Source organism: Poecilia latipinna, unplaced genomic scaffold, assembly GCF_001443285.1.
Source record: "Poecilia latipinna isolate Pla-1442-1.1 unplaced genomic scaffold, P_latipinna-1.0 Scaffold2456, whole genome shotgun sequence".
Classification (NCBI taxonomy): Eukaryota; Metazoa; Chordata; class Actinopteri; order Cyprinodontiformes; family Poeciliidae; genus Poecilia; species Poecilia latipinna.
In genome coordinates, this window is record NW_015115072.1 from 58982 (window position 1) to 70816 (window position 11835).

An 11835-nucleotide genomic window follows, 5' to 3' on the forward strand; every position below is an offset into this window, starting at 1 on the left:
ATAATTAGGTGATCGGTATCAGTGATCGGTATCGGTGATCAGTATCGGTGATCGGCCCTCATGGGTGATCGGTATCGGCAGGAAAAAACCTGATCGGCACATCTCTGGAAATAACCCATCCATTTTCTAACACCCTTGTCCCTAGTGGTGTTGGGAATGAATAGAAATTAGTTGCAAAGTTATTTTAAGGATGATTGAATTATCCAATGAATGGTGTCACAAAAAGCAGTCACGCTAATTGGTAACAACTGATGGGAGAAGTGATAAAGGAAGCAACATTGAGCAGAACAAAACAGGTCTTCCAAATCACTCTTACTTCCAAGTTAGAAAATAATTTGAGCTGAAATTTCAGGTCTGTATAAGCAATCACTTTTGTCACTTATTTTAACCCTTTTCGAAATAAATCACCTTTTCTTAGTCATTTTTTACTCTATTCAGAACTTCTCGCCTCATTGTCTCTTCAGATTAAAGTAATATAGCTCATCTGTTTGAACCACATTTGTTGCTTCAATGGCGCAAGATCACCTAGGGCACCAAGTAAACGTGGATCAAATGTCAATATCTGCCTCTGCTCACCTGCTCTGGTGTGTCCATTGCTGGCCAATCGGATGAGAGCTTTCTTCTTGAGGATGACACTTCCACCAATCAGGAAGGACGAAAGCAGCGCAAGAGTTAATCCCAGCCACATGTTGTATGAACTGTAAGTTTGCATACCTGGAGACAACAGTTAAGACCGTGTGTTTAACAGGGTGTGTATTTTTTATGAAAATAAAAACACCTGCAGGGGAAGGTTTTCAGAAGGAGTGTCCATGGTAAGAGCAACAAGCTCAGAGGAATTTAGCCAAAAATAGCTGTTTTGTGGAATTGATTTGTTGTCATCACAAGTTTGTGGAAGGAATGTCACTATCATTATGGTCTTTTAATGATTTGCTGATGCAATGATTCCAAGAACAAGAAATCCATGCACAAGTTTGATTTATTGTGCATTTTTTCCACTATATACACCAACCAGGTGATTGGGAATGCTGAAATACATTCCCAATCAACCATTGATCACACACTTCTTGAGGCCATTATCATGCTTTTAATATAATTAGATATTATAAGAGATCCACTCTTCATGACAGAATTAGTCAAACCTTTTTAACTTGGCCTTGGCATGAACCTGGTTTTCAACAAAGGCTTTTAGGACGTTTTGTGTTAGTCTGATGTAGTCCAAGACCAGTTTTATTCTAAAATCATTTGAATGTCCAAACACCCACTTGTGTCCAGGTTTTATAATGTATTATGCACCAGTACTACTGGCCGTAAAGGATCCACAAAGCATGATGAGATCATTATTTGGATAGTGGCTCTAAGGTAAAAAGATTTACCTACTGCAACCTTGATGAACATTACGTTTCAAGATTTGCCAAGAAAAAAGTACTAACAACATTCTGCTACTGTGATTGTGAAGTACTTTCCAGAATTAGCAGTGACTCGTTTATTTAAATTAATCTGAACTTCTAGTTCCTTTCTGCCACAACAAACATGATTTTAAAAAAGTTTATCTAAACGACCTGTTTTGCTTCATTGGCTTTCAGGAGGAAGTTTTGAATAACGGTTCAAATTTTTATTTAATTTGAATCCATTAAGTCCTGTTGTTGCGTCAGAGAAGTTTAGTTTCACACTGAACTTCCCTGTGGTTGTTTAGTTACTTAAATGTGGCAAACCTAATTTTCTTTTTGTAAAGCTATAAATTCAATAACTGTAGAATCAATGCACAAATTCATCACTAAAAGCAGAAGCTGAGAACATTGATTGTAAAGGAGTAAAGATCGTTGTACTATAATCTCCCCACTGCCTTGTCCAGTGTAAAAATTTAATGTCATTGATAAGAAAAAATTACTAATGGGAGATTTTAATTTATTCAAACTGCTAAATATCACTTCATAAATTGGAGGAAATTAAGTTCCAGGAACTCATTTCCCAGTGAGGGAACAGAAAAACCACAGATGAGTTATCTTATAAATCATTCATGTTTTGTGATGGAAAGTCTTTGTCGCCTTAACAGATGGAATAAGAAAGGCAGGAAGAAGCAACAACAAGAAAAAGTATTTAAAAATGTATACAATTCATGTATAACTTCATAATGCAACTTTATTTATGATTCACCTGCAATAACCAATTAACTTTTTGATAAGCTGTCAGCTGGACCAAAATGCTGTATCAAAAGTTCCGATAAATCATTTAAAAATGTAAAAAAAAAACGAAATTAAATAAAATAAGACAAAAGATAGAGTGAAATCTCTCCCCAATTTCAGCCTTCCTTCATTGGCTCCCTACTCTAAAGCCCTTAATAATCAAACTCTATTATAAATCAGAGATCTGATTGGTCCATGTTCCCAACAGAGCCCTTCACTCTCAGACTGCTGGCCAGTCTGGCCAGTCTCATTACCGAGGCCTCAACATGCAGCTGAACAACAACTGATGTCAGCTCTGGGAAACTCAGTTCCAGGAACTGAACTAGAGGAACCAGAGGCAAATAAACTTCAGCTCGCTGCCTTCCTCATGCCGCTTCATGCTGTGCTGTGAGAAAATACTGTAGCTGAAATTTATCCACCAAATAATCTACATTGAATAAGACTGTGCAGGATTTCTGAGCAGTGAAAAGCAAAGAAAGTTTAGAAACATTTCAAAAAGTGAAAAGCATATAAAGATTTATTACTTAGAAAGTGATGCATTTTAAGAGGTCATTTCTGCTAATTTGGGTGATTTGAACTTACAGCTATGGGGAAAAAATGTACTTTCTCAGAAGAAAATACAGAAATGTCCTCCTAAAAATATGCTCATGGACCATACAAAATTTGCATTTAATACTGGGCTGCAGGAGTTAATTACTGCACCAAAGTGACTTAAACCAGCATGGGAACTTTTGGAAATGTAGGCAGATGGTCATCCAAGCAGAAAAACTTAAATCAGCATCTCTGGAGATCATCAACGAAGGGAAGCATGAAGTGTTCCAAAAGTAACCACAAGAATCACAACTTTTCAAGAATTCTTGAAACCTGGATGTGTTTCAAGAATATGATTAACCATGGTTCTTAATGCATCTCACCTTTTCTTACCACAATTTTTCCATGTTAATGCCTAGATACAGCACTCTGAACAAGCAGCTTGTTTAGCAAACATATCATTTAATGTAGTTATTTTCCCATGTGAGGAAAATGTACTCAACAAATATCTACTTGACAACTGTCACGTCAGGAGTCTTCACCGTGAGTCTGTGGACCATAACATCCATTCATGTTTTTGTGTGCACACCAAGTGACATTCAGGTTTTCAGAAAAAATTACTATTTTTTATCATCTTTAAACTATAATCACCAAGCCCAGCAAAAATAAGTATTTTTGGAGTTGAATTATTGGAGCAAAGCAAAAGGTCTTCAATTATATAATTTATGGACATATCCATCTTGATTTCTACAAAGCAGAATGAATGTCACAACTCTTAAGACAAAATTATTTCTGGAAGAATGGAGTTAAATATTTCTTTTGTGTCTAAGCTGCTAACCTCCCTCAAAGTAATTTTCAAAGCAACTCACATTTTACAGATTAGTATTGCCTACAAGTTACACATTCAGGTGTTCTGCATTGTATTTGTCCACTGTTCCAAACCTGATTTGACTTGAGTTTTTCTAACAAACTTCAACTTTCCTTTAAGTATTAGCTCCTGTCTTCAGGTTAATTCCACTGAATCACCTAAGGGAATCCTGGGTATATTGGGCCTGCGTCGCAAAACTCTGAAAATCCTATTAATTTAGTTGAAAGATATTTCTGACAAGGCAGTGCTTTCATTTGAAGTGCAGTTGAGCTGCACTACAAACAAAGCTCAGCTTTCACAGTGCCAACCTAATAATGCAGTACTCAGGTGACACAAGGATGCATCAAATTTCCAGGACAAAATTGACAAGGGAACAGAGGCAAACATGACATCAGAGCAAAAATAAGGCAAGTTTACACAAGAAGAGAAGCTGTGATGTCTCAGCTGACAGAAGCATGTCGGTGATGGACTACCTGTTTGTCGACTGTTGTTCAGGTGTGCGAGGATCAGAGTTTGATCTGTGGTGACCAAACACACAGCTGTCTGGGATCCACACCACAGTGTCAGTACAGACCCTGCAAAGACATGAAGCATTCACTGAAAATCTGAAGCTCTGTAGGAAATTTCTGATTTCACTAGAATTCAAGGTGATCTTTTATTATGAATGCATCATATCTTTATTAATACAGAGTTAAACAATAATAGTGGCCATGACCAGAAAAACAATGCACACATTTTCTGTAAATCATTTGTGTCATTGTCCAGTAGAGAGGAAAAAAATTTTTTTAAATCACTGACTGTATAAACCAGTGGTCCCCAAACTACGCCCCGCCTCCACATTTGGTCCGGCCCCCTGACCAATACCAGAGAGCATTTAGATTTTTTTTTCATATACCGTATTTTCCGGACTATAAGCCGCTACTTTTATCCTAAGCTTTGAACCTTGTGGCTTATAGCCCAGTGCAGCTTATATGTGAATTTTTCTTCAACCACCAGGGGGCTCTTTAGCAGGAAGTGAATCATTGGAAGTCAAAATTAGAAATAAAAGAAGAAAGCACCCATTAAAATGGAATTAGGTTTTAATAGGAAATTGAAATTTGAGAATGTTGTTGAGCCATTAAATAGTATTGAGGGGAAAAAGAAGATTTTCGTTTTTTTAAATAATACTGGGATCATTATGAGAATTTGAGGTATAGATATTAGGATCCAGTAGATGGCAGTAGTGCAACAATAATATATGCAAGCTGCTGTTGAAATCTAAAGAAGAAGAAGAAGAAGAAAGCGCCCATTTTCATTTAGCACATGCTAGTAGCAGACATGAAGGATCAGGACTTTTACTGTTACAGTTACCGTTCGGAAACTACCGTAATCAGTTCAGTTAAATCTAAACTTGGCAACTTTTTCTTTTTCAACCGTAATAAATGTGATATTTGATTGACCTGTTATGACTCAAATGTTGGGTGTCCGCTGTAAATGACTTTATTAGTATTTAGTTGTTTCCTCATTTAACTAAGAGTTATTATACCTTTTGACCAATGCTTTTAATTTGAAAGGGTTTTTAAAGGGACAAGGTTGCTAAGTTATCTACACAAACTTCTGACTAACTGACAATTAACTGTTTGGACATCGTGCAGTGAAAGAGAGATAACTAAGGAACAGTCCAACTAAGGTCTAAACAATTAATTAGTTAGCGCTTGGTTGATGAGGGAACAAGGTGAGTGTTTTGATGAAAGTATTGTATATATTGAGTGTAATGTTTATGTTTCAACATGAAATAGTGTTAATATTTGATTAACTGTCGAACAGTTGGAATATGTTTTAGTTCATTTGTAATACAGAAATATTATAGTTAATTAAATGCATGTATTGTAAATTTAATGTTATTACATAAAGTAAGGTTTATGGGTTAAGGTAAAAGGTTAGAACCACTAAGAGTTACTAATGATATTTTATTCATATGTTTGTAGCTCTTACAGTGTGTTCATGTACAAAGGCTGTTGAATAAAGAAACGTGAACCATCAGTTAGAGAGACCATCTTTTCAACCGGGACGCTACATCTGCTGCTGCTGCATCGTTGTGGAAAACCAATAAGCTACTATCTGCGGCTTATTGTGTATCTTTACTGGTTTTTTTAAAAAAACTTTGGGGGTGCGGCTTATAGTCCGGAAAATATGGTATTTATTTCATAAATAGTGTTATTTCCTGGATTTTTTCTGTGAAGAACCCAGAGAGAGTTATTTGATCGTGCTTTTTGGAAAACAATAAATTTTTACATTTAGGCACTCCTGCAATCATCACACTTTTTCTGTTACAAACTGACTCCGGCCCCCACCAGAGAAGGGAAAAGTTATGTGGCCCTCACAGTAAAACGTTTGGGGACCCCTGGTTGTGCAAAAGTTGACCAAAAATTTACAAAAAGCATCTCTTAACTGTCCGTCCTCAGACATCTGACTCCAATTTATTACTTATATCCAAGAAGAAGAGAAAAAAAATGCAAAAATCATAAATACAACCATCCTAAGATTTTTCTAATATCATGCTTCCCTAAAACTGAGCTGAGTTATGAACTCATATCCTGTTCTGCATGCACTGTTTGCACAAATACTGGTCTTGCAGGGGGATGCAAAGAGACTTTTCCTCAGAGAACTGTGCATGTAAGCAAAGCTAAATTAACACAGGAGACATTGTCTTCAAATTACTTTGGTAAAAAAAAAAAGAAAAGTCAAATGTGCCTAGAAAGCAACTGAAAATTAAGATGGATTCAATTTGAGTGTTTCCTCCTGATGTGAAATTTAAGGCATAACAAATCTGACAGAGACGAGCTGTATTTCTATTTAACCAGGGGCACACTAAAGTATTTACAATTCAGCTGCTATCAAATATAGTGAAATCAAATTCAAAGAACAGGACAGAAATAACAAAGCCATATATTTTACTTCGAAGACTGGTGCTCAGCAGGTCTTATCTTTAAGTCTAAAGTTTGAAGAGTTGACCAAGTGGTCCCAAGTGCAAAATTTCGTATTGCTCCATGAGCAAACAGTGAAACTTGCAGGGACTAGACTAATTATTAACCTTGAAAATTATTTCTTTCTTAGTGGATCAGTGACACTTAATGTTATTTAAATTCTATTTTAGGAATTTGATTTTCATGTATGATCAGGCTACTTGAGCTAGGATGCTAGCTTAAGTTGCCAGTCTACAGTCGAATGTTCAACAGAAATGCCCCAGATGTTTGGTAATGGTTTGCATTAGGCACAATTGATATTTGGACCTTCTATTGTAAGAACAGGGGAGAAGGGATATTTGAGGACTTAGGGAGGCGCTCTTCCACAAGATGCCGCCCTGGGGGGTTGTCACACATATCAGAAACTGCCACTGACTGGAACTGTTAATCATTAAAGAAACCCACTGGATACAATTACATGATGTAAAATGATTAAATTATTAAAAGGAAAAAACATTTCAAAATGGTTAAAATCTATTGAAATTTGAAGTTCAGTCAATGATGTTTCATATTGTTTTTGCTCGATTACATTAAGCGGAAAGAACATGGAAAATATAAACAAAATGTCAAGAATGGGAAGCTGCTCAGAATTAATGGAAAGATGGACGGAGATATGCTGCAAATCTGGAAGAAAACTTGGAGATGTTAAAACGGGACGGGGGTTCAGCTTTAATAAATATACAGCTAGTCCCAATCGATCAGTCTCACTGATTTTAGATTAGATGCAACTTTATTGTCATTACACATGTACAGAGCAATGAAATGCAGTTTACTATCCAACCAGAAATGTTTTTTGCAGTATGTTAATCCAGTATGTTAATTGCCTACCTAGGCAAGGTAGAAGAAATAGGCAGAAGACTACAACTACAACTACAACCAAAATAAACCGAATAGTGCATAACTGTGAGTTATTTTGCAAAGACGACTGTTTAAAAATTCAATCCCTAGATGAGGAAAGCCAGTAGACCCATACCGAGATGTTTCAGATTATTTCAAAAAGCCTTCTGAGATTTTATGAACAAAAACACCAACAGGCAGACAAGAAAAGTGAACATATTGGGGGTCTGAAACTTAATGAGACAAACAGAAATGTTTTTGGGTTTCTTTTTCAAATTTGAAATTGAATTACCATACACAGAAATTGAACTGAGGTAAGAAAAAAAAACGTTTTGACTTAGATTTCTGATCAGCAATATTGCAATAGTCATGTCAGCTAAATACTGGGCTTTGAGAAATTCATGATTGTTTCACCGTAGCTTCCTACACTGTTGCAGACACTCTTTGGTCTCTCTGACCAAAATGCAATACTTGGTTTGCGTGTGCAGAGTTGTGCCATACAGGTCTGACCACTCTGCATAAGGGCAACAAGAGGAGCTTGGCTAATATTTACACTGTCAACAACTCAGCACCAGGCACCATCCAGACAGAGAATGCTCAAAAAGAAGAGGTGGGGAAACATGTTTGGATTTCAGGTGTGGGGAAGCAATTAAAATACTTTACAAATCAAAATGACTCAGATCAAAAGACAGACGTAAAGGTTAGAGATTACTTATATTTAGCAGGATTTAAGAAACAAATTCCAATTCAATATTTTATTTGTTTTTTCGTTCTTGTTTTACTTGGTAAAGTCAGTAGGTCAAGAAAGGAGAAACTGAAAATACATTAGACTGATTTGAAAACTAAACACATCCTCTTTTTAATTAATATGTTGAAGTTCAACAAACAGTTTCTTTCAGATCATTTGAGGGCAAAAAAGTAACAGTAATAAAAACATATTTACATATTTGTACTTTACTAACAGTTTCATTTAAAATGTGAAGCAAAGGTAAGAATTGAAATAAGACAAAAATGAAAAGTATTCTCCATTTTAAAGTGCCATTAGCATCTTATATTAATAATTAGCATTAGTCTGAATGTGCTCTCCCTGAATGGCTGAAATGCTGTGACAGGACAGACTTAAACTTTTTCGCTCACTTTTCACCACAAATAGAAGAAAGGCTCTTATTTCCATACGGTATGAGCATCAGCCCCAGTCACTTCAACAGTGATCACTGCGCTGGCTGCAACGTCCCATCAAAAGCTACTTTTTATTTTAGACTGTTTTACTGTTATTATTGCTGTTGTAAATCTTGGTTTGCTTATTCTGTCAAGTTTATTCTAACAAAGTCAAGTTTATTTGAGTAGCACATTTCAGCTACATTTAAGTTCAACATGCTTACACCATAAAAACAACATACACTAGCCAATTATGAAACACGCAATAAAAATTACATTTTGTCAAATGCCACCATCAAAATCATCAAGCAAATATTTATCAAATATGTTGATCGATTTTCCAGTTATGAATCAAAGGCAACTCTAAACAGGTGTGTTTTAGCCTTGATTTAAAGGAACTCAGTGTTTCAGACGTTTTCTGGAAGTTTGTTCCAGATTTGTGGGGCATAGAGCTGAATGCTGCTTCATGTTTGGTTCTGGGGTTGCAAAGCAGATCAGAACCAGAAGACCAAAGTGTCTGGAAGGTTGACACATCCACAGATAGTTAATGCATATTGGTGCCAAGCCGTTCAGTGATTTATAATCTAACAGATCCCTGTAGATATTCCCTGAGCTGTGGGGAGTCAGTGCGACAGCTTTAAAGCTGATGATGTGCTCCATTTCCCAAGTTCTAGTGAGAACGGAAGCAGCAGCATTCTGGATCAGCTGCAGTTGTCTGACTTTTTAGGCAAATCTGTAAACAAAAAAATGATTTACCTGAAGAAGATGAGTAGTTTTTTTTAAAACCACGCTAATACTTTGACATAAAAGAAAAAGAAACAAAGAAATTAACTGGTTTGACAAGAGTGCACCTGCCTAATCAACAAGTCCAGTATTCATTGCAATAATTTAAATAATTTATACATTTCCAGACTTAATTATAAACTGTCTAATTTAAAAGAGAGTGAAAGACAAATGTCTTGGCACATAACTCTCTTTTTAAGCTTTAAGACCATTTTTAAACCTTTTTTCTGAGTAAAATGACTTTATACAAGTCAACTCCCTGACACTGCTGAACGTTAAAGTGACTTAAGGATTTTTTGTTTGTTTGTTTTAAATGTCTTTGTCATTTTTGTTCACAAGTGTCAATATTAATAGAAGGATAAACAATGTCACAGAATTTCAACCTTTAATTTTTGATCAGGAAATACTGTTAACATACATATTTCTATTTGATATTATGCATTTTAAGCGATGATCAAACATCTCTCCTTGGTTATCGAAAGTTGAGAATTTCTAAAGGCACTAATTAGTTGAGAATGTATTTCACTTTGTGTCATTAAACCCTTAATACATACAGGTATGTATATTTCGGACTACTTTCAAGCATCGTCTCAGAAAAACATGCTCTTTGTCCCACGTATCGCTTGTATGAACCCTGGTGATGCATGCCACGTTACATAATTTGATATTTAAAGAACAAACGTAAAATGGTTACTGTGACGTTTCATGTAAAATTTACAGAATGAAGACACCTTTTCAGCTCTGAATTACGAAACAAGGAGGACAATAGATCCACCTGAACACAGAAAATAAAGCTTCGCTCCCTGAAGGTTCAGATGCTGCACGCAAACCTTTCATCTCCTCAGCGAGTGCAGACAAGTGCAACAACAGGTGTGTGAAATCCCTTACCATGGTTTAAAATATATAGAAAGCTTCTCTTTACCATTTTTGCACGTCTCGTTCAGGTGAAACTCTCGCATCGTGCTTTTGTCCAGGTGAAAATGATCAAGAGAAACACTGCAGAACGGGAAGTCCGTCTTCACCTTTGTCCAACAGAATTAAATCACCTTTTTAAAATAGTCTATATAAAATTCATATAAAAATATATTTAGGAAGCGGTCAGCACTTCAGTCCATGGAACGAACGCCACTTCTGGCCGAAAGTCCGTTGCTGTTTTCTCCGGAATCAGCCGCGGCCCAACGGGAACTCAGGTGACCACGCCCCGAGCGGTGAGCTCCTGCGCCAGGGCCGGCCCAAAGTTGCTTGAGGTCCTGAGAAGAATTTCATTTGGGGGGCCTAAGTTGTTTATTTATCTGTTTGTTTTACAATTAAATAGTGAACCAACAGTTAATTACAGGTATCTGCTTCAGAATTATGGAGGACCAAAACTGACATAATAAGAAATAAAAGCATAAATATATATTTAGTTTTTCCTTGTCCTTGCATATGAGTTTCCATCAACAAATGTATATATTTTCTTTTTCATTTCCCCTAAACATGCGTTTTGGTCAAGAAAAGTAAATATTTTGTTTTGTCTTTTCCTTATACAAGCCCTCGTTCTTTTGCCATTGCTTCTTCTCCTCTCCTGTTTTTACTTTTCCATCTTTATGTTAATGAGGAGATCTGCCTTCCAGCTCCTCTACTATTGGCCAATAGAGCTTTGGAACCAACGTCACTGCGTCAGACGTTGTGGGGCGTTTAGGTCTCGTGCAGTCGCTGGGTGCCATCTTTACAGGCTACAGATCAAAACAAACTTTATCCTGGTGGTTTTATTGTGTTACTGACTGCAGTGAAGTTAGTTTCGAGTTGGATATAGGATATTCCAATATCTGCCGAGTAAGCAGCGTTTAGCTCAAGGTTGATCCGATTTATGAACGCTAATTTCGGCCAGCCGTTCTCCAGCTCCCTCAGCGCTCTGAGGTTCACTTAGAGACTGTCAACAAACTTCTGAACCAAACACTCCTGTCAAACAAATGTTAATAAATGCCTTGTGACCACCTGGCACAAAAAAGTGGTAATTCATGCTTTTACATGAGACACACTCAAATCATATTCAATATTTTAAATAACTTTAATATTAAAAATATAACTTTTTCTTCAATAGCTTCTATATTGTGTGACACACTGACTAGAAGTCAGTGTGTAATTGTTGTACTAAACTGTATATATGAGTTCAACATGTTTACACCATGTATTTTAACTAAATTTTTATTTTTGTTACCTTTTTGTTTTAGTTTAAATTAATATTTCTCTTCAATAGCTTCTAGGTCATGTGACCTATTGAGTCAAAATCAGTGTGAAATTGTTCTACCAGTCTGTACAGATGAGGTAAGGTGGGCCCACAAATTTATACATTGGATATAAACTGGGTGTCCTGTATTAACAGGACACATAAATCAGTGATTCTTGACAATAGGGACAAAACATTTAATTTTCCCAATTTTTTTTTTATTATTTCTCAACCTTATGTATGCAAATATGACAAATAATC

General features: G+C 36.2%; 1 protein-coding gene and 1 long non-coding RNA gene across 2 annotated transcripts in view; one reads left to right on the top strand and one right to left on the bottom strand.

Annotated features, from left to right (window-relative positions):
• Positions 1–10550, bottom strand: part of nipal4 (NIPA like domain containing 4) — a 27402-nt gene extending 16852 nt beyond the window's left edge. The window contains exons 1-3 of the mRNA XM_015019604.1: positions 10288–10550; positions 4056–4157; positions 577–714 (exon numbers count right to left, since the gene is read on the bottom strand). Coding sequence (XP_014875090.1) covers positions 577–714; positions 4056–4157; positions 10288–10324 — 277 coding nt within the window. The 5' untranslated portion in view covers positions 10325–10550. The remainder of the gene's footprint in view (positions 1–576; positions 715–4055; positions 4158–10287) is intronic.
• LOC106937879 (uncharacterized) lies at positions 5241–5604 on the top strand. The gene is made up of 2 exons (XR_001422485.1): positions 5241–5296; positions 5550–5604. It is a non-coding gene; the product is annotated as an uncharacterized LOC106937879 (long non-coding RNA).
• Positions 10551–11835: the final 1285 nt, after the last annotated feature.